This window comes from Zea mays, chromosome 9 (assembly GCF_902167145.1).
Source record: "Zea mays cultivar B73 chromosome 9, Zm-B73-REFERENCE-NAM-5.0, whole genome shotgun sequence".
Classification (NCBI taxonomy): domain Eukaryota; kingdom Viridiplantae; phylum Streptophyta; class Magnoliopsida; order Poales; family Poaceae; genus Zea; species Zea mays.
Genome location: NC_050104.1, coordinates 117,321,035 through 117,344,518, shown reverse-complemented (window position 1 = coordinate 117,344,518; position 23,484 = coordinate 117,321,035). Strand labels below are relative to the sequence as shown.

The 23,484-nt window shown below is 42.4% G+C and overlaps 1 protein-coding gene and 1 pseudogene across 3 annotated transcripts; both read right to left on the bottom strand.

The window, feature by feature from the left end:
* Window positions 1-1,211: 1,211 nt before the first annotated feature.
* On the bottom strand, window positions 1,212-4,211 carry LOC103638895 (RPA1_DBD_C superfamily protein pseudogene; annotated as a pseudogene). Its single transcript, XR_004852733.1, has 9 exons — window positions 3,905-4,211; window positions 3,635-3,766; window positions 3,470-3,551; window positions 2,962-3,100; window positions 2,719-2,868; window positions 2,132-2,609; window positions 1,758-1,802; window positions 1,586-1,670; window positions 1,212-1,435 (listed from the first exon to the last, which is right to left on the bottom strand). The product of XR_004852733.1 is annotated as an RPA1_DBD_C superfamily protein pseudogene (transcript).
* Window positions 4,212-6,510: 2,299 nt separating this feature from the next.
* On the bottom strand, window positions 6,511-11,682 carry LOC100283451 (uncharacterized). Of its 2 annotated transcripts, none has more exons than XM_020543680.3 (7): window positions 11,341-11,675; window positions 11,115-11,233; window positions 9,869-10,348; window positions 9,359-9,628; window positions 7,150-7,272; window positions 6,953-7,054; window positions 6,511-6,871 (listed from the first exon to the last, which is right to left on the bottom strand). In XM_020543680.3, the coding sequence occupies exons 3-7, from the start codon at window positions 10,256-10,258 to the stop codon at window positions 6,764-6,766; spliced, it is 993 nt and encodes a 330-aa protein (XP_020399269.1). In that variant the 5' UTR covers window positions 10,259-10,348; window positions 11,115-11,233; window positions 11,341-11,675; the 3' UTR covers window positions 6,511-6,763.
* Between the last annotated feature and the right edge of the window lie 11,802 nt (window positions 11,683-23,484).

The following is a 23,484-nucleotide window of genomic DNA, read 5'->3' as shown; positions in this document are numbered from 1 at the left end:
GCGTCGTCCATGAGAGTTAGCTTTCTCTACTAGCTCTTTAATCTTCTACATTTACTCTCTATTTAAGTTGCAATCTTTATTATTCTTAGTGTAGATTATTTAGGATTAGAACTTAGGTTGCATAACTCGTTTTGCGGTAGAGATAGCAACACATAGACAAAGCCTAGTTTGCACAATCTAGTTAAGGTATTTGCATATGTTTTGTTCTAGAGATTTATTTGTGGCTTAGTTTAGGGATAGTTTTTAGAAGTCCTAATTCACTCCTCTTGGGCGTCACCATTTCCTACACCTTTCATCCATCTCTCGTCCGCTTGTAACCCCTACCACGAGCTTTGATGATCACTGGTGCCGGTAGCGCAATCGTCGATGACCGGATGTAGGGACATTCTACCCGAACCAGTATAAATTTTGCGCCCACTGCGCACACCGTTCGGAGCCTGGAACTCGCACATAAATTTATTTGTCGGGGCGAGGTTAAAAACACCGACAAGCATCCTCTATATGATCCTCTAAATTTAGTGGGCACGGCCGGATCCTCTATATAAAGTTTTTCTCTCATCCCCTCTATCTATTTTAATAATTTAAAAAGTATATTTTATAAAACTAAAATATGTACAAATACATTTGAGAGTATGACATACGGAAGTACAAAAAATAAAGTAAAATGTCTCTAACATAGATATTTACGTATAGAGGACATGTATTTATGTATAAAGGATGAGATATTATGTATTTACATATAGAGGACGAGATATATAAAATGCTACGTGAGGAATGAGATATATAGAAGAGAATTTCCTAAAGAAGACTAAAGAATTTAAAGGATGGATATAAAGGTTGTTGCCGGAGAGGAGTCTAAGGCCGACTGCAAACACATAACTGGAAACATGTATGTACTAATGTAATTAACATTACAAAGCAAATGTGTAGATCCCAAACCGAAATAAAACCATTGGCAAAAAGACATTTCCGTTAGAGCTCCAGATGCATACATGACTTCAGCCAAGTACAGCATTCGCTATAAGTTCTCTTCTCTCAGCCACCCTCTCTCTCTATATATATACTAGTGTATTGCGCGCGCCCATGCGCGCGTGCTGAATAGCAGCTTGAAATGTTTTATGAGGATATCGAATTGGATGTTGCAGTGTGATCACATTTAAACTGGAAACCATAGCTAAAAAGCAGGTAAGTAAATAAGTACAAAACCAAGATGAAGCAGACGCCAAGGCTTACAATAGTTGTAGAGTAACTGAGACAATAATACACATAAAGTAGCACTTGAGTAGACTACATCAAGCGTAAATTAGAGTTCACTGATAGGGTTCACATAAACATATACAAAGCTGGAGACGCTGTAGCAGTTTCGTTATATGTACATAAAAGTATATGCGTTTCAGCAGCATGGACGTCCTTTGTAGGTGCGCAAAACAGTTATCTATAAACAAACAAGAGAACATCAGTTGCATCTAAAGTGCTTGTCTGTTATTATGTTGTTGTACAATGCTTATAAGGGAGATTGGAAAGCATTATACAAACTTTTTTTTGGTACGGGTTATAGAATGAAGGTGTATGGGTACTGTCGTACCTTGCAATTCATGACGATCTAGTGGCTTTGATCTCCAGGTTGTGTAGAATCAGGCTGGTGTATGCGAAGTTGGCTGGTTCTGATCCTATATATGTTGTGCTATTAGTATATATTATAGCTTGGAATCAGTAAAAGAAAACTTATTGTTTTAATGTTCCTTTGTAGGGCATACTTTTGGTGGCGATGGCAGACCGTCTTTGTTAAGCTGACTTGTACCCTGTTCAGCATCATGTGATTAGGCGGATAAGAACCATTAGATCATTCTATTAGTTTGAAGTAGAAGTATGATTACTCTTTCTTTTTTTCTCATAAAACATGTACCTTGGGAGAATGGGTTGCAATTTTTTTTCTCCCACAAAAGATGTATCAGAGTTGAAGTATGGTAACTCTTTTTATTTTTCTCGTTACAAAATATGTACCAAATTTACTTCAGTGTATACTGGCTGGAAATATGCAACACTGTGATGTGGCTGTTAAATAGATGTGATCAGATTCTATGCATATAAGACACTATGAAATAGCTGGTACTAAACAAGATTTGCTTACCACATTTTTTGATTGGTAGATATGGATAGTTTGCCAAAAGATGCTGCTGGAGAGTCTTGTATGCTTGTACAACCAAATACATCGTTATGTGTGAGCAGTTCTTCTTAGGCAGGAGGTGTGCTCCTGGTGTGTGTGATGTGTGATCCTTGTTCTGTAACTCTTTTCTCTCTTAATTGAAAGGCGAGCTCTGCCATTTGCTTTCAAAAAAATTGTTAGTGATGCATGTCTCCCATGATTTGTTAGTCCAGAGAGAACATAAAAGATTGTTGGTGACAGAGAATGCCGACATGTTAATGGTAACTGCAAAGGTAAACTTAAACGACACAATGGCAGCCAGGTCCGCTGGAGGACCACGAGAATCATCTGCTATTCTGACAAGGGTTTCATAGCACTTTCCTACTATTCATCTGGCTATATTATCAAAACAAAAGAATTCTGCTTTAGAAGTTCCATCAGTAGCAATAATCTGAGTTTGTACCTGCAAATGAATAATGTTAGTATAGTATAGCAGTGGATAAATAATTTGAAAACCAAAGAGCTATTTCTGAATGAAACACAGCAATCTTAGTGCTTGGTTGGAGTGTTACCTAAATCTAGTTTGTCTAGTCGCACGTTGTGCATCGGTATCTAGTAGAGGTCTGAGTTGGAGACCTCTTGCATTTGGTGCAAGATGGAAACCACCATCTATTGTCTTGTAGCAGACATGAAACAGTAATAGTGCACTTGTAACCTTGTGGCTGCATTAGAGAATAGATGGTTGTTGTAAATAGGCTAAGCCTATGTTTGATGGACGAAATATTTTGAATACACAAGGATATGACAGTGATTACATGAAACATATCTGGATCTATCTCAAGTAGCTCTTCCACAATCTTGTCTTCAATTTCAGAGGGTTGAGAAACCTGGATTTCCTCTTTTGTGACAGGATGTCGTAGTAGCTGGAACTCAGCTGTTGGTAACCTTTACAAACTGTGGTAATTACAATGAGCTATCAGCAAACCTATGTGCAATCACGTAAGCATGAAATCTGTAGGTGTGTTAGTCCTTTTCTTTTGTTTTCATATGTTACCATAATGTTATTCGATGGGACAACATTGAGTATGTATTGTTTGGAAAAGGAGAAACATAAATCATTTTGTCAAGATATGTGAGGAGGGCAGGAGGGATTTTAGAATTGTAGCCTAAGTGCTAACATTATTGTTTCTAGAGAATTTGATAATTGAAGAAACTGTTAACACAGGATTGAAGGAAATAGATCTAAGGCCAAAGTAAATAAACAAGCTATTATTAAAGGTATTGTGATCAAGGTAGAGAACAGGTTTTAATTCCTTTTGGTACCTGTTGTAGAACACATGTATTTCACGGATGTCTGGATTGAAGTACCATGCGCATACCACATTTCCGCATAAATATACTTGGCCTAATTTGGAAGTAGAACATCCATTGTCATGTTTACAGAGCCAGATAATGCAGATGTCAGCTGGAAGGTGTTTGGAGCATAACCTTTGGATCGTTTAGGAAGGCATCCGATGAACAATATGATTAGGAGTTTCTTCTCGTTCTCATTGTAAACATTATCGACAGAAAAAATCAGATGCTTGGTCTCCCCAAAGCGTCATTTTTAAAGGTATACCACTGAAGGAACAAAAGTAGTGAAAGTTAATGTACACAGATAAGGTGTTGGAAGGAACATTGTCGAAGAGGTTCATTGGAATTGCTACATTGGTTATTTGGCACGATGAGAGCAGAAGTACACAGTAAAACTCTTTGTACCTTGTATTTGTTATGAAGATGTCTCTGGTAAGGCTTGAGCTGTTGAAACCAACTAGATGTAGCGGATCAATTTGTGTCAAGACGCCAATGACATCTGTATTGTTTGAAAAAACAGATTTGTTTGAGTCAAATATAGCGCAGAATTTTGCAAGGAAAATGATGGCATAGTTTTTTACCAAAACATTTCCTACCAATCAAATAGGTTTTGCTATGATCATTGTCTTCAATGTTTTCAAAAGATGTGAGTTTGTATATATACCTTGGAAAGGCAGGTGTTGGATCCTTGACTACTTTCACTTGAGTGTAAAGAGTAAATTGTATCATGAAGTTACCATCAACAGGTTTGAAATATGTTTTGGAAGATGCTCTCTCATACTCAAACATTTATTATGTTTACCTAGATCAGTTATAAAGTGATAATATAAAGAAATCATAAAGCACATAAAAAACTGCACATTTATATGTCGCCCACATCATCTATAAAGTGATCTTATACATCTTTATATAAACAAATCATGAAGCACATGAAAAAATTATATACATACACACATATTTATATGTTTACCCAGATCAGTTATAAAGTGATCCGATGCTATATATGCAAAGTTATATAAACAAACCATGAAGCACATAGAAAGCACAAACCCAGTTTTAAAAAAGGAGGTCCAGGGATGAATCAGAAATTTAATCATCGCATACCATGCAGCGGACAAATCATGAAATAAACACAGGTTAACGTACATGCTAATTACCTCGTTGCTGAAGTTTTTTAGGCCCAGAGGAACTATTCAACGTGTTTGAAGAAAAGATTACTGCCACAAAGTATAAAAAACACAAATTTAGTCCTTTTACATACCAATGATGCAGTAATCTTGAAAAGTATGTTGGTGCTGAGGCTCTGACAATGCTTACCTCTATGTATTAATCAATTGTTCGCACGCTGCATTTCATGCGCTTTGTCCACAGGAACTGATCTAAAGAAACTATAAAACACGAAGGGAAAAGGGGTGAAAATCTGGGAAAACTAATAGAAATACGAGCAGATCGGCTAGAAATGAAATGGGGGTAGCAATACGAGCACTACAACTTTTTTTGGCTGTTATTATCTAATTAAGCGAACACAGTGATCTTCAAAGCATTAGAGTATGGTAAAATAATCAAACTTACTTCTTGTGTTTTTTTATATACTACTCCCTCCGTCCACGAACGTTGGGCGTTCTAAAGATTCTAAGACAGATTAGCACCTCTACCAAAAGACGTATGCACCCTTGTTTTTTTGTTTGATTACAAGGTTGGAGTAATTACAATTAAAGCTAATTACAATCTACAGCAGCAGTATCCAAGCGACTTGCACCCCTGCAGAAACATTTTCTGGCGCCTCGGCTCCGTTAGCGTCAAACGCTGGTGGAATTGTTAGCTGGGCCAAAACGTCCAACGTTCGTGGACGGAGGGAGTACATCTTTGTTACAGCAAGAACCCTTGCTCGTTGTTTTCAATCTGAAGTAATATTTAAACTGCGTAATTTCAATCGGTAAGAAATTGATTTGAGTAATATTGATGGTTAAAGAAGCTGGAAGTTTTAAACCTGAAGAACAGAACTTCATACATTGAAAATGCTAAGTAGGCTGAAGGGTATGAAGATCGTGGTATAATGTTATTCTGCTAGACAATATTTATTAAGAGCCTGTTTAGTTTATGTGGCTGCTCACTGCAGCGTGTATGAGGCAATGAAAAAATGATGTTATAGCTGTGATAACTTTTGGTGGTGGAAAAAAAAATGGGTAGACTGTAGCAACCTGTGGCGTGGTGGAGTTTACCGCTAATCCAAATGGTCTGGCGTGCCACCTATATAGCGAGGCAGTTGAGATAGCGAACCAAACAGCCCCTAAATTATTAGATAATGAATGGAAGTGGCTGAAGTAATCTGCTTATACAATTTCTGATATAGATATCATATGGCATACCTTGCTGGCATTTAAACAAACACCTTGAGGGGATGGACACACTACGTCAGGTGCACTTGTGATCTCACCACCTTTTCTTCTTCCAGGAAGACAGAATCACCAAATGTGGTAGTAGTGGAGTATGGATGAGAGAGGGGGGGGAGCGGCTCACCTGAAGGACAAGCGGCGTGTGGCTGTGATGGCCGAGCGACGAGCGCGCTCGTGTGGCAAAGCGGGGAGGAGGAGGCACGCGACGGAGATGAGCGTGGAGGAGACGCACTGGGTGGTTCGAGCGGCGCTTCCTCCTGAGGAAGCGAGAGAGCGACGAGGCAAACCTGGACGCACCGGTGGCTGACAGGACGGTCAGCCTCCAGCACCAGCTGCTCCGGGGCAGGTAGTTCGTGGGTATGAGCTTCCTCAGCCACCCGCGCCGGCGTGCCGGGCCTGGGACCACCGCCACTGCCGTCTCGACGGTGTCGCTAGAGCAAATGGGAAGGAGAAGCCCCTGGCCGAGCAGGTAACGGCTGTGCGCACGGGAGGACGGGGACAAAGCAGCGCCGAGCGAGCATGGAGAGAGCTGGCGAGATTTTTGAGCAGGTGACAGAAGCCTAGAATCATCCACACACACGATAGGCACGGGAACCATTGAACGGCCAAAGAGAATGATCGAACGGCGAAAGATTTCTTGCCGACGTGGACTAACGTGAGAGCGGCAATCCTTCCTGCTTTCATATTAAGGAAATAGCTTACACTTTTTTCAGATGCTTCCGAACTCCTAGACAGATATGCCAGGAAGTTTTCAGACGCCTACGAACTCGAACTCCTAGACAGATCTGCGGGGCAGGCCAGTTTGTCACCCGGTTGACGGGACCAGCCACTGAAGCAACGTAAAAGTTTACTTTGCTGTAACTTAAGCTTAGAGGATGCGGTCCTGAAGATCAGTGATGATGTTGGATGCCATCGATGTCAACCTTTTCCCAGTTTCCCCTGCCATGTTCTTGAGAGAAGACAGATCTTGAGTGGCCTGCCAAGACAAACACAACAATGCGTTAATGCAAGTAAGCCAAGGAGTCAAGGAGACAACATTATTCTACCCAACTGTTACCTGGAATGATATTCTGTTGATCAAATCTGAAGCACTGAGATCCACGCTAGAATTGTTTGCTGGATGGCCAAATAGATCAGCACTTGATATGGCAGAGGAACCCTGCAACGAGTTGAAGTTGGGAGGAGTGTAAGATTCAACATGGTACCAAACTACCAATTATTATGGTGACTATGAAATAGCGACGTAGTACTTACAGAAAACTTTTGGAGAGAGACTTGAGTGTCCTTTTCGAAACTGGCCTGATCACCAAAAAACTGAGAGGATGAAATTGATTTTGCATTCGAGAATTTCTGTCTTGCTTCACTGCTTTCCTCAATCTGAACAACATTGAAACCAATTAATTCACACAAACTACTTGGAAGTTTTTGTTTCAAAAAAAAAACTAGTTGGAAGTTACATGGAAATTGGGGGTAAAAATAAACAAATAAGGATTCAACATTTTTACTATAACATGTAGTCTCTAAATTCTAAATTAGACATTTTGGTTTTTCTATATACATAGCTTTTGCAATGCACTTATATACACATTTCGTCTAGATGCATTGTAAAAGCAATATATCTAGAAAAGCTAAAAGAAGGACCGACCCAGTGCGGGACTCTCAGATGAGTGAGGTCTGAGTAAGGGATAAACTAAGACAAGCCTTCCCCATAAAAGAGGAGAGATTGCTTCGAAGACCAGTGAGACAGCTCTCACCACTCCACCAAGCCTGCCCTTTATCTAGAAAAATCAAAACGTCTTCTAAAAAAAGGAACAGACACATCATCTGTTATGCATATATTAACTATGCCAAAGCAGCATCATATCAGTGGTAATGCAGACTTGTCATGGTTAGAACAAGATGAAATATTTTAGGGCTAACTACAATTTAAAGTGCATTGGCAACAACATATCAATAAAAAAAACTTTTGCACAGTAACCATGCCCAAATTAACATAAAGTAACCAACAGTTTGAAGATTTCATGAGCTAGAGCAGCATCAATTGAATACTATCACTGATCCACTGGCTGCCAGATAAATACGAAGTATTTATATACATCATGCAGAACTAAGATTTCAACCAGAGAGAATTCAGAACATCATTCATCTTTTAATGTGTACACCCAATTAGGGATGAAAACGGTTTCGGAATTTTTCGGTATTCCGGAAACCGATTTTGAAATTTTTCAGTCGGAGTCCTCGGTAACGGTATTTTTCGAAAACGGAATCGGTTTTCGGAATTTTCTATCGGAATCGGTATCGGAATCGGCGTGGTGTTTTACCGACCGTTTCCTTCGGTTACCGGTTTTTGTCGGAAATTACCGGATTTGTCTCGGAATTTTCTGGAATTGTGTCTCGGAATTTTTCGGAATTGTGTCTCGGAATTTTTCGGAATTTTCCAGGATGTGATTTTTCGCATCGCCTGTACGTCTCTAGATAAGGATTACTTATTTTTGTATTTTTTGGACACCTTTAGATTTTTTTGGATAGATGGTTTTAGAAGGCAGCTGAGATTAACGATTTGGTCTTTTCCACACACTAGGTTTTAGGGTTTTCCTGTGAGGTTGTGAAAAACTTTTTATGTGAGGAAAAAATATTTCATAAGTAAGCATGCCATGTCAGCTAGATCGAGTGGATATTGTGAATTGTGAACTTTGAGTCTATGAACTTGTGATCTTTACGAACTTGTTATACTGTGATTCTGTGAACTTTGTTATATTGTGAACTTGTGATCTTTGTACACTTTTTATATTATAAATTTGTGATCCTTGTGAACTTTTTATATTGTGAACTTGTTATATCATGAATTGTGAACTTGTGGTCTTTGTGATCTTTTGTCAACTTTGTTGTATTATGAAGTTTGATATATTTACCGATTGTATTTTAGATTCCGACCGTTACCGGTATATTTTCCGCATCAAACTTTCGTTTCCTTCCGAAATACCGATATCGTTTCCGTTTCCGGAGTTACCGTTTTCGATTTTGTTTCCGATAAAAAATATGAAAATGGTAATGGTTTTAGTGTTTACCGACCGTTTCCGACCGTTTTCATCCCTACACCCAATCTACATGCAGATATGATGGGAGTTTTTTTTACCATCCCAACATGAATAGAGCAGTTCAAATTGTTGTGTTACTCGCTGATAAGGCTTCAACATGGACACATCATTGTTTTTTATAATAACAAACTAATTATTCGTAGCATGTAGCCACAGATTTTGATGCCCTAACAGTGGGACTGAACACTACCAAAAGAACTAGTGTCTGTTTCAATCTCTAAATACTTCCCCTTAGTACAAAATAAGGTGAAATGGTGGAACCAAATGTTCCTCTTTTTAGTTCTGACTTTACAATATACTTGCTCAATGGAGTTCACATATTGATGAATGATGATTAATCATATATGTCTGAATAAAACAGTTACCTGCACTTTGGATGAACTGGATGTAGATTTTTTGTGATATCCACTGTCCATCCCAAATTCAACAAAGAAGTTCGATGACTTTGGGGGTGCAACATGTCCACTCATGAGATTGCCTTCTGAGCTGCTCCCAGTCTTAGGAGCAGGTGCATTTTCTACATACTCAAATCGGGAAGTATGGGGTTTGCTCCTAGCTGTAGTACTTGCAATCACCGATGATGGCAGGACAGGAGCTGTTTCTTCGGGCTTCTGCTCATACAGGCTTTCATTTGGCTACAATGCAGAAGTTGGACAGGAAATTTCACTTTACTTGAACAGACAATTAAACAAAGTTTTTTTTAGATTAGCAGGAAGAAATAAAATTAGAGAGTTATAAAGTGAACTTCCTTTTCTCACAGTACAAAATAGGAGAACAGATATTGTTACTTGATAAATGACAACTATAAGTAGAGAAACAGGACCAAATGGCAGTGTGTTCTCAAGTCAATGAAGTTTAGACTAAATAACGCATACCTTTGATGTAAGCTTCCGTGCACCAAGTCCGCCGGTCTTATTTCCAGGCTTTTTAGCACCAATCGGCTTCTTGATAGAACGGGTTGGAACTCTAGGCGAACGAACAATCTCAGAGTCTTCCTTTTCACTTACATTTTCTTTTGATACCTCTGTCAGCTTAAGATCTGGAAACGCAGCAGTTTGATCCGAAGCCTGGGAAGCTGCAACTGGTGAAGATGGCCAACTATTGTTGCCATCTTCAGTGGCGCTTTTAGCGACCTCTTTAGCAAGCAACTGCCGGTACAAGTCAGCTGCTCTTGAAGTATACTTTGCTTCAATTTTTCCACCATCTGTCCAACCATGCTGCTTAAAGAAAGCTTGTGCACGGTTGTTTCCTCCATAGACCATCATTTTCAGCTGTTCTGGAGTCCATGAATCCAAATTTGTTGACCTGCATATTGTAGCTGTTTTTCAGTATTGATTCAGTCATTCGATGTGCAACTGCATAAAGTAAAAATGTCAGTGAACTATGTTAAATTTCCCAAAAAATAAGATGTTACTGGTGAGGATCAGAAGGGAAAAGCATATCATGTGCCAAAGATGTAAGACCTATATGTCAAAAAATCACATCCAGAGAAAGTCAACCTGGACCATAGCTCATATTTAATAGATCTACTCAAAGTCAGATGGCAACAATGTTGAGTCCATGATAGTATGATACTGATGTCACTCAGGATCATGATAGAGGAATTTTGCAAATGTACCTTGCAGCATACTGCTCCGGTGACACTGCAAAATTACGAATAAACATGAAACTAAAGCAAAATTTTGAACCTTACCCTCATGTATAGCATATTGTGTACTAATATGCATATGCCACACCATATCACAACAGACTTTGGTACTACATATCACATGGCATCCAAACAAGTGTGGCAGGCATACAAGAACACATAAAAATTATAAGCAGATAAAACTGAAAAAAAAAGAGAACCAAAATCACAACAGGTAGAACAAAATTCAAAATTTTCATTCATGTAATTGTATTTGTTGCATATTGCAGTTGTACATACGAATACGTTATCAATCAGTCACCAACTGCAGCAGATTAATATTACTAATATGTACACGTGATCGATCAGTCAACCATTGCAGCAAATTAGTATTACTATCATGCACCGGGGGCATGGCCACAGTTCCACGTACATGGACAAGTGTGAGAAGGAAAGGGAAGCAGGTGAGGTGAGGTGAGGCGAGGCGAGGCGACCTGACGAAGGAGACGTGGACGCCGAGGCTGCGGTGCACCGCCGAGCAGTCGATGCAGAGGAAGACACCGTAGGTGACGGACGCCCACGTCGGGTTCTTGGCGTTACAATCGAAGCACATCTGCACGCGTGCACCACCATCAGAACGATTCGCGCACAGAAAAAAAAGTCACGTGGACGGCACTCACACAGAGCGATAGAAAGCGCGATCAATTGAATCAACAGTACCTTGTTGTCTGATTTGGTGCGAAGCTTGCGGAAGACGGCGTTCTTGTCTGCCGAGGCCTCTGTGGCCGCCATGGTGCCCACCCACACCAGAACGAGCCCGATCGAATTGAGACCTCTCCGGACTGGAATCTTCTTCCCGTGCTCGATCGATGGGTGGGCCAATCGATCGGCGCGGGAGAGAGGGAGAGGAGTGGCCAGGTGAGAAGAGATGGAAGGGAAGGGGTGGAGGCGAGGAGGAAGAGGAAAAAATGGTGGAGGTGGTCAGGTGGACGGGACGGTGCTGCCTCTGCCCTCCGCCTCCCGGCCTCCGGGTTTGCGTGCGCGCGTCTCCTCTTTTTGTAGGGAAGGGAAAGGCTGCTTCGCCTGCGAATTACTGCGTTTTTAATTCGACTGTGTATATGGTTTTTACATTATATTATTTTTATATTTCATAAATAATGTCATTTGACTTTTTAACATCAAATTTGACTCTCGTCTTCATTAAAATATATGTGAAAATGTAGAAAATCCAGTTCATAGTTAAAATAGATTATATGATAAAATAAATCAGAACGAAAATAAATAATAATGATGATTTTTTTAATAAACTGAGCCAATTAAACTTCAATCAAAAAAGTTAAATTAAAACGACATTTTTTATGGGACAGAGGAAGTATGATATTTTCTCTAAGACTACGGTTTAAGACACAACACAACGCACATATACTCATCTTTGAAGACGAAACGGATAGATTCTTAAAACGAGATAAATAAAATTAATTATCATAGACATCGTCTGTTATTAAAAACACAAGTTTCTTAGGTTATACTATAAGATATGTTTGTATTTAAGAGCTAAAACAATCTTATTAAATTTTAGTTCCTCTTTAGAGGCTAATTATTTTAATCACTTATAGTTTAACTTCTAAAATAACTAAATTTTAGTTATTTTTGTTTTAGCTCCTGCCATGTAAACAAGCCCATATATTTTCTATAAAATCTAGAACATGCTACTGATGCTACGGTCTTGTCTTGTACCCGAAGTCTATAGACGCTTTCGGAGATAGTGGTCTCGTGGTCGTGGAATGGACTTCCCATTTCATGAGTCCTTTTTTTTTACTCGCTTGTATCCTGGACGTGCAGGCTCAAATTTTGCTGGGCTGTAAGCCTGTATCGCATTATTGGAAAATGGAAACAGGGGGAGAAACGAGTCGGCTTTCAGCTCTCTTAGGCCTTGTTCGTTTCTATCGGATTGCACCCGGAATTGTTCCAACTAATCAAAATTTATATAAATTAGAGAAGCAATCCGGTTAGAATCGTTCCGACCTACCGATCCGACACAAACGAACAAGGCCTTAGGGGTCACATTTCTATCTTATCATCTTGAATCGTATAGGATCAGCTGGCGCAGCTAATGCTGAAAATCTATACTACTCTCCTGTCACGTGGACTCCGGCGCAGGCGGCCAGCTACTGCGCCTGCACCTAACCCTGTCTACACAAAAAATAGTGCAAAATGAGCACTCGAACCCACGTCCCCTTCTCTAAAAATTTGTGACTATTAGACCACACATATCTTAAGAGTATCTCCAAGAGCTTCTCAGAAGTCTCCCCTGAATCTAGTTTTTTTGGGAAAAACACAAAAATGTGTCTCCAACAGTTCCCCTAAAGCGCTCACAATTTTTTCATAGCCCTTAAAACTCCCTTATTTATAGCTACAAATGAGGGGTTTTCTATTCACCAGAAACAATATGCCGCTTTAAGGGATCTGTTGGAGAAAGGATTAAAATCTACCCCTACTAATTATTTAGATGACCCTTAAAACTGATTTTGAGGAGTCCTTTTCTAAAGAGCTCTTAGAGATGCTCTGATGTTTAGAAATAAACAATAAATATATTTAATAAATATCTTAATACTTATTTATACATATTATATATAATATATTAAGAATCTAACGTGGACACCTGGTGATACTACGGTTTCACTCTCCGCGCTACCACACCGTATAAAAAGTAGTGCAAGACGAGCACGTGAACCCACGCCCCCTTCCTCCAGAAATTTGGGACCACTAGACCACACATATCTTAGTGTTTAAAAATAAACAATAAGTATATTTGAATAAATATCTTAATACTTATTTATCTATAATATATATAATCTATTAACAAATCTAATGTGGGCACTGGTGCTACCATACCTTTACCCTCCACGCTGACACGCTAGGCCCACCCCACGCGTCGCGACTGGTTCTCCTGTCCCTCTCTGCCCTGTGGACATGCTGACACTCTAGGCCCACCCGCCCTGTGGACACGCTGACACTTTAGGCTCGCCCCACGTTGTTCTCTCGCCCCTCTCTTAGCTACTGCTCTGTGGATCCCAACGCCCACACAGCCACGCCGATCCCACCCACGCAGCTACCACACCGCGCAAATAAAATGCAGAGCGAGCACTCGAACCCACACCCAGCTCCGGAAATTTGGGACTAAGACCACACATATCTTAGTGTTTAGAAATAAACAATAATTATATTTAAATAAAATCTTAATATCTATTTATATGATATATAAAACCGTAGCAAAGCACGGACAACTGACTAGTATGATATATAACAATCGTAGTAAAGAACGAGTAATTGTCTAGTAAATTTGTGAAAATTGAAAGTTATGTAAATTCGCATCCGTTAAAACTTGTAAAAAGGATATTCACATTCATATCTATATCTAATATAGATAGATGTATCTGAATTTTTTTTCTATTTTTCTTTATCATATTTTATATTCGTATTTGATAAAAATATAAATATTCGATATTTATCTGTATGGGCGAACAACCAGATATAGTAAATCTATTTAAAAGTTTTCTATCTTTAATTAGTGACAAATTATTTAATATTAATACTATTAATGATGCATTGCAACTATTTAGTAGTATAAGTATAAGTATTTTTTAATATTATTTCAATACTATTAGTGGTACATAAATATTAAATCATTTCTAGTTTTGTCTAGTTTAGTTTAAATCTGTCGGGTACCATAATTAGGGGTACCCCCAATGTTCCTAAACACGGCTGGAAAACATCTTCAGAACAAATCATAAACGATTGATGAAGCGCGGTTCAAGTCAAGTCATCGTCTACCAAGGGACGCGGCCTCATCCGAGCCCAGCCTCGGGCGAGAACAGTAGTCCCGGACGGATTCACGCCTCGCTCGAGGGTCCCCTCAGTCAGCAGACACACCCCCGTCTCACCCAAGGCTAAGCTCGGGCGAACTTTGTCGTGCAGCGACCTCGTCCAAATCGCCTTACCAACCGACCGTATATCATGCGCATTTAATGCGGGGATCGCCTGACACCTTATCCTGATACGCGCGCCTCAGTCGGCAAGGTCGAAGTGACCGCAGTCACTTCGCCCCTTTACTGACCGTTCTGACAGGGAAACGGCGCTATTCACCCCGTTCCGACTACTGTGCCAACCACCAGGGTAAAACTGACAACAGCAAGTCACAACCTCCCCCGAGTTCAGCCTCGGGCGCAACAGGGAGCTCTGCCTCGCCCGACCCCAGGCCTCGGCCACGGAAGAAGGTTTCCGCCTCGCCCGACCCTGGGCCTCGGCCTCAGCCTCAGCCTCGGGAGGAGTCACAACCTCGCCCGACCTCAGCCTCGGCCTCAGGAGAAGTCTCCGCCTCGCCCGACCTCGGCCTCGGACCGACTACGCTACAGGGGATACATCATTACCCTACCCCTAGCTAGCTGCCTCAGGCTATGAAGGAACAAGACCGGTGTCCCATCTAGATTACTCCGGTAACAGGTAATGATGGTTCCCCGGGTGCGCCCATGACGTCGGTTGCTCTCAACCCCCTACGGAAGCAAGGAAACGTCAGCAGGATCCATGCCGCACCACCAGCTATGCTTCTACAGGGCTCAAGGCACTTCTCCGACGGGCACGTTAGTACATGTACAGGGCTCAAGGCATTTCTCCGCCAGCCACGTTAGCACATAGCTACACCCCCATTGTACAGCTGGGCATCTCCTTGTATCTATAAAAGGGAATGTCCAGGGCCTTCCTAAGGGGAGGACGGATGCACGACGCAGACGAGCGGAGGCAGGTAGAGTAGGAGAGACAAACTCAGATAGCTCACCTCAGGGCCGAACTCTCTCCCTCTCTCTCTCTCGCTCTCTCGCGACGCTTGTAACCCCTACTACGAGCACCCTGGTGCAAGATAACATAAGCCTCATTCCCCTCTTGTGTTCCATCTTGCATCAACCCATCTGGGCAGGGACATGCAGCGACAAATTCGCTGGTCGGTTGATGGTCCTCGCGGGTCCGAAATGCCGACAGTTGGCGCGCCAGGTAGGGGCCTGATGCGTGTTGACAAACACTTTCCCGTTGAAGTTCCAGATGGGTAGCTTTCAGCAGCCTCTCCAGCCCGGGACGGTGCTCCGCTTCGGGAGTCTCGAGTTCATGTCCCGCGACGGCAGCTACGACATGGTACTCCTCCCCTCGCAGCACGACAACAACGACGGTCGTCGGCTCGCCCGGCGGAGGCGAACTCAACGATGGCATCTCCCCGCGGCAGAAGAGGAACACCCGGGTTTGCCCCGCCACCCTCCTCGCCGGAGGAGGAGGAGACGGGGCAACCATGGCCAGGCAGGAGGCGGCACCTCGTCGGCTGTCGGACCAGAGCGAGTCAACGACGTCGGCACCCCTGCGGGGGACATGTCGGGTGTTGTCCTCGCACCTGAGACAACGGCGGGTGTCGCTTCCCAGCAATGTGCCAACCCCAAGCGGACTGATGACGCCAGCACCCTCGCGAAGGACTTGTTGGACGTTAGCCTCGTGCCTGAGATAACGGTGCATTCCGTCCCCGATGCGACTTCACCACCGTCCATCAACCAAGAGGTACCATCCGTTTTCCACCCTGTTCCCTTTAGATTCAGCTTCGATCCACCAAGCGACCCCGCTTCGGTGAGCGCTTTCGCAAGGGCATATCCTGACCTTCCAGGGTACCTGATAGTCGCCTAGAGGGGGGGTGAATAGGGCGAGACTGAAATTTACAAATATAAACACAACTACAAGCCGGGTTAGCGTTAGAAATATAAACGAGTCCGAGAGAGAGGGCGCAAAACAAATCCCAAGCGAATAAGCAAGTGAGACACGGAGATTTGTTTTACCGAGGTTCGGTTCTTGCAAACCTACTCCCCGTTGAGGAGGCCACAAAGGCCGGGTCTCTTTCAACCCTTCCCTCTCTCAAACGGTCCCTTGGACCGAGTGAGCTTTTCTTCTCAAATCAAAGCCGGGAACAAAACTTCCCCGCAAGGGCCACCACACAATTGGTGCCTCTTGCCTTGATTACAATGGAGTTGTGATCTCAAGAACAAGTGAGAAAGAAAAGAAGCAATCCAAGCGCAAGAGCTCAAATGAACACGGCAAATCACTCTCACTAGTCACTAGGGCTTTGTGTGGAATTGGAGAGGATTTGATCTCTTTAGTGTGTCTAGAATTGAATGCTAGAGCTCTTGTAGTAGTTGAGAAGTGGAAAACTTGGATACAATGAATGGTGGGGTGGTTGGGGTATTTATAGCCCCAACCACCAAACTTGACCGTTGGCTGGAGGCGTCTGCTCGATGGCGCACCGGACAGTCCGGTGCACACCGGACAGTCCGGTGCCCCTGCCACGTCATCACTGCCGTTGGATTCTGACCGTTGGAGCTTCTGACTTGTGGGCCCGCCTGGGTGTCCGGTGCACACCGGACAGGTACTGTTTGATGTCCGGTGTGCCAGCATGGGCGATTCTGACTTCTGCGCGCGCAGAGGGCGCATTAAATGCGCGGCAGAGAGCCGTTGGCGCGGAGATGACCGTTGCTTCGGAGGCGCACCGGACAGTCCGGTGCACACCGGACAGTCCGGTGAATTTTAGCGGGCCAGTCGTTGGCGTTTCCCGAAGCTGGCAAGTTCCTGAGGCCGACCTCCCTTGGCGCACCGGACACTGTCCGGTGTACACCGGACAGTCCGGTGAATTATAGCCGAGTCGCCCTGGAAATTCCCGAAGGTGGCGAGTTTGAGTCTGAGTCCCCTGGTGCACCGGACAGGTACTGTTCACTGTCCGGTGGCACACCGGACAGTTCGGTGCGCCAGACCAGGGGTGCCTTCGGTTGCCCCTTTGCTCCTTTATTGGAATCCAAAACTTGGTCTTTTTATTGGCTGAGGATGAACCTTTTACACCTGTATAATCTACACACTTGGGCAATCTAGTTAGTCCAATTATTTGTGTTGGGCAATTCAACCACCAAAATTATTTAGGAACTAGGTGTAAGCCTAATTCCCTTTCAATCTCCCCCTTTTTGGTGATTGATGCCAACACAAACCAAAGCAAATATAGAAGTGCATGATTGAACTAGTTTGCATAATGTAAGTGTAAAGGTTGCTTGGAATTTAGCCAATATAACTACTTACAAGATATGCATGGAATGTTCCTTTCTATTTAGTATTTTGGACCACGTTTGCACCACATGTTTTGTTTTTGCAAAATTTTTGTAAATTCATTTCAAAGATCTTTTGCAAGTAGTCAAAGGTAAATGAATAAGAGTTTGCAAAGCATTTTCAAGATTTGAAATTTTCTCCCCCTGTTCCAAATGCTTTTCCTTTGACTAAACAAAACTCCCCCTAAAAAAGATCCACCTCTTAGTGTTCAAGAGGGTTTTGATATACCATTTTTGAAATACTACTTTCTCCCCCTTTTGAACACAATAGGATACCCATTGATAAATACTTTTGGAAAGCACTAAGTTTTTGAATTTGGTGGTGGTGCGGTCCTTTTGCTTTGGGCTCATTTCTCCCCCTTTTTGGCATGAATCGCCAAAAACGGAATCATTAGAGCCCTCAAAGTGCTTTTCTTCCCCTTTGGTCATAAATAAATGAGTTAAGTTTATACCAAAGACGAAATCCGGTCCTTTTGCTTTGGGCTTTTACTTTCTCCCCCAAAGACAAGGTCCTTCTCTTGGAGTGATGGCGAAGGATGAGTTACGGAGTGGAAGCCTTTGTCTTCGCCGAAGACTCCAATTCCCTTTCAATATACCTGTGACTTGGTTTGAAATAGACTTGAAAACACATTAGTCATAGCATATAGAAGAGATATGATCAAAGGTATTCAAATGAGCTATGTGTGCAAGCTAGCAAAAGAAATTTCTAGAATCAAGAATATTGAGCTCATGCCTAAGTCTGGTAAAAGATTGTTCATCAAGTGGCTTGGTAAAGATATCGGCTAATTGATCTTTAGTATTAATGTAAGAAATCTCGATATCCCCCTTTTGTTGGTGATCCCTAAGAAAATGATACCGAATGGCTATGTGCTTAGTGCGGCTATGCTCGACGGGATTGTCGGCCATTTTGATTGCACTCTCATTATCACATAGCAAAGGGACTTTGGTTAATTTGTAACCGTAGTCCCGCAGGGTTTGCCTCATCCAAAGCAATTGCGCGCAACAATGTCCTGCGGCAATGTACTCGGCTTCGGCGGTGGAAAGAGCGACCGAATTTTGCTTCTTTGAAGCCCAAGACACCAAGGATCTTCCCAAGAACTGGCAAGTCCCCGATGTGCTCTTCCTATTAATTTTGCACCCCGCCCAATCGGCATCCGAATAACCAATCAAATCAAATGTGGATCCCCGAGGGTACCAAAGCCCAAACTTAGGTGTGTAAGCCAAATATCTCAAGATTCGTTTTACGGCCGTAAGGTGGGATTCCTTAGGGTCGGATTGGAATCTTGCACACATGCAAACGGAGAGCATAATGTCCGGTCGAGATGCACATAAATAAAGCAATGAACCAATCATCGACCGGTATACCTTTTGATCCACGGACTTACCTCCCGTGTCGAGGTCGAGATGCCCATTGGTTCCCATGGGAGTCTTGATGGGCTTGGCATCCTTCATTCCAAACTTGGTTAGAATGTCTTGAGTGTACTTCGTTTGGCTAATGAAGGTGCCCTCTTGGAGTTGCTTGACTTGGAATCCTAGAAAATACTTCAACTCCCCCATCATCGACATCTCGAATTTCTGTGTCATGATCCTACTAAACTCTTCACATGTAGACTCGTTAGTAGATCCAAATATAATATCATCAACATAAATTTGACATACAAACAAGTCATTTTCAAGAGTTTTAGTAAAGAGTGTAGGATCGGCCTTGCCAACTTTGAAGCCATTAGCAATAAGGAAATCTCTTAGGCATTCATACCATGCTCTTGGGGCTTGCTTGAGCCCATAAAGCGCCTTAGAGAGCCTATAGACATGGTTAGGATACTCACTGTCTTCAAAGCCGGGAGGTTGCTCAACATAGACCTCTTCTTTGATTGGTCCGTTGAGGAAGGCACTTTTCACGTCCATTTGATAGAGCTTAAAGCCATGGTAAGTAGCATAGGCCAATAATATGCGAATTGACTCAAGCCTAGCTACGGGTGCATAGGTTTCACCGAAATCCAAACCTTCGACTTGGGAGTATCCCTTGGCCACAAGTCGTGCTTTGTTCCTTGTCACCACACCATGCTCATCTTGCTTGTTGCGGAAGACCCATTTGGTTCCTACAACATTTTGGTTAGGACGTGGAACCAAATGCCATACCTCATTCCTCGTGAAGTTGTTGAGCTCCTCTTGCATTGCCACCACCCAATCCGAATCTTGAAGTGCTTCCTCTATCCTGTGTGGCTCAATAGAGGAAACAAAAGAGTAATGTTCACAAAAATGTGCAACACGAGATCGAGTGGTTACCCCCTTATGAATGTCGCCGAGGATGGTGTCGACGGGGTGATCTCGTTGGATTGCTTGGTGGACTCTTGGGTGTGGCGGTCTTGGTTCTTCCTCATCCTCCTTTTCTTGATCAATTGCATCTCCCCCTTGATCATTGCCATCATCTTGAGGTGGCTCATCTTCTTGATTTTGCCCTTCATCAACTTGAGCTTCATCCTCATTTTGAGTTGGTGGAGATGCTTGCATGGAGGAGGACGGTTGATCTTGTGCTCTTGAAGGCTCTTTGGATTCCTTAGGACACACGTCCCCAATGGACATGTTCCTTAGCGCTATGCATGGGGCCTCTTCATTACCTATCTCATCAAGATCAACTTGCTCTACTTGAGAGCCGTTAGTTTCATCAAACACAATGTCACATGAGACTTCAACTAGTCCAGTGGACTTGTTAAAGACCCTATATGCCCTTGTGTTTGAGTCATAACCAAGTAAAAAGCCTTCTACAGTTTTAGGAGCAAATTTAGATTTTCTACCTCTTTTAACAAGAATAAAGCATTTGCTACCAAAAACTCTAAAGTATGAAATGTTGGGCTTTTTACCGGTTAGGAGTTCATATGATGTCTTCTTGAGGATTCGGTGAAGATATAACCGGTTGATGGCGTAGCAGGTGGTGTTGACCGCTTCGGCCCAAAACCGGTCCGGTGTCTTGTACTCATCAAGCATGGTTCTTGCCATGTCCAATAGAGTTCGATTCTTTCTCTCTACTACACCATTTTGTTGTGGCGTGTAGGGAGAGGAGAACTCATGCTTGATGCCCTCCTTCTCAAGGAAGCCTTCAATTTGTGAGTTCTTGAACTCCGTCCCGTTGTCACTTCTTATTTTCTTGATCCTTAAGTCGAACTCATTTTGAGCCCGTCTCAAGAATCCCTTTAAGGTTTCTTGGGTTTGAGATTTTTCCTGTAAAAAGAATACCCAAGTGAAGCGAGAATAATCATCCACTATCACAAGACAATACTTACTCCCGCCGATGCTTATGTAAGCAATCGGGCCGAAAAGATCCATGTGGAGTAGCTCAAGCGGCCTGTCGGTCGTCATGATGTTCTTGTGTGGATGATGGACTCCAACTTGCTTCCCTGCCTGGCATGCGCTACAAATCCTGTCTTTCTCAAAATGAACATTTGTTAATCCTAAAATGTGCTCTCCCTTTAGAAGCTTATGAAGATTCTTCATCCCAACATGGGCTAGTCGGCGGTGCCAGAGCCAACCCATGTTAGTCTTAGCAATTAAGCATGTGTCAAGTTCAGCTCTATCAAAATCTACTAAGTATAGCTGACCCTCTAACACACCCTTAAATGCTATTGAATCATCACTTCTTCTAAAGACAGTCACACCTGCATCAGTAAAAAGACAGTTGTAGCCCATTTGACATAATTGGGAAACAGAAAGCAAGTTGTAATCTAAAGAATCAACAAGAAAAACATTGGAAATAGAATGGTCAGGAGATATAGCAATTTTACCAAGTCCTTTGACCAAACCTTGATTTCCATCCCCGAATGTGATAGCTCGTTGGGGATCTTGGTTTTTCTCATATGAGGAGAACATCCTTTTCTCCCCGGTCATGTGGTTTGTGCACCCGCTGTCGAGTATCCAACTTGAGCCCCCGGATGCATAAACCTACAAAACAATTTTAGTTCTTGACTTTAGGTACCCAAACGGTTTTGGGTCCTTTGGCATTAGACACAAGAACTTTGGGTACCCAAACACAAGCCTTGGAGCCCTTGTGTTTGCCCCCAACAAACTTGGCAACGACCTTGCCGGATTTGTTAGTCAAAACATATGATGCATCAAAAGTCTTAAATGAAATGCTATGTTCATTTGATGCATTAGGAATTTTCTTCTTAGGCAACTTGGCACGGGTTGGTTGCCTAGAACTAGATGTCTCACCCTTATACATAAAAGCATGATTAGGGCCAGAGTGAGACTTCCTAGAATGAATTTTCCTAATCTTGTCCTCGGGATAACCGACAGGGTATAAAATGTAACCCTCGTTATCCTGAGGCATGGGAGCCTTGCCCTTAACAAAATTTGACAATCTTTTAGGAGGGGCACTAAGTTTGACATTGTCTCCCCTTTGGTAGCCAATGCCATCCTTAATGCCGGGGCGTCTCCCATTATAAAGCATGCTACGAGCAAATTTAAATTTTTCATTCTCTAGGTTGTGCTCGGCAATTTTTGCATCTAGTTTTGCTATATGATCATTTTGTTGTTTAATTAAAGCCATATGATCATGAATAGCATCAATATCAACATTTCTACATCTAGTACAAATAGATACATGTTCAACAATAGATGTAGAGGGTTTGCACGATTTTAATTCTACAACCTTAGCTTGTAATATGTCATTTTTAGTTCTAAGGTCGGAAATAGTAGCATTGCAAACATCAAGATCTTTAGCCTTAACGAGCAATTTTTCATTTTCAATTTTAAGGCTAGCTAGGGAAGCATTCAACTCATCAATCCTAGCAAGCAAATCAACATTATCATCTCTAGGATTTGAAGTTGAAACATTGCAAACATGTGAATCAACCTTAGCATTTAAACTAGCATTTTCATTCCTAAGGTTGTCAATCATCTCACGGCAAGTGCTTAGTTCACTAGATAATTTTTCACATTTTTTAATTTCTAGAGCATAAGCATTTTTAACCTTAACATGTTTTTTGTTTTCTTTAATTAGACAATCCTCTTGGGAATCCAAAAGGTCATCCTTTTCATGAATAGCACTAACCAATTCATTCAATTTCTCCTTTTGAGCTATGTTAAGGTTGGCAAAAAGGGAACGCAAATTATCTTCCTTATCACTAGCATTGTCATCACTAGAGGATTCATATTTAGTGGAGGATTTAGATTTAACCTTCTTTTTGCCGTCCTTTGCCATGAGGCATTTGTGGCCGACGTTGGGGAAGAGGAGTCCCTTGGTGACGGCGATGTTGGCGGCGTCCTCGTCGTCGGAGGAGTCGCTTGAGCTCTCGTCGGAATCCCATTCCCGACAAACATGGGCATCGCCGCCCTTCTTCTTGTAGTACCTCTTCTTCTCCTTTCTTCTTCCCTTCTTGTCGTCGCCTCGGTCACTGTCACTAGATATAGGACATTTAGCAATAAAATGACCGGGCTTACCACATTTGTAGCAAACCTTCTTGGAGCGGGACTTGTAGTCTTTCCCCCTCCTTTGTTTGAGGATTTGGCGGAAGCTCTTTATGACGAGCGCCATCTCCTCATTGTCAAGCTTGGAGGCGTCGATTGGTTGTCGACTTGGTGTAGACTCCTCCTTCTTCTCCTCTGTTGCTTTGAATGCAACAGGTTGAGCTTCGGATGTGGTGGCATCATCAAGCTCGTTGATCTTCCTCGAGCCTTCGATCATGCATTCAAA

Bases quoted from the DNA above. Each gene is read 5' to 3' on its own strand.
- LOC100283451 (XM_020543680.3), bottom strand. From the start codon at position 10,258: ATGATGGTCTATGGAGGAAACAACCGTGCACAAGCTTTCTTTAAGCAG. The intron at 7,273-9,358 runs GTAACTGTTTTA...AATGTTGTTCAG, and splicing joins CCAGTTCATCCAAAGTGCAG to ATTGAGGAAAGCAGTGAAGC. The intron at 7,055-7,149 runs GTAAGTACTACG...AACTCGTTGCAG, and splicing joins TCTCTCTCCAAAAGTTTTCT to GGTTCCTCTGCCATATCAAG.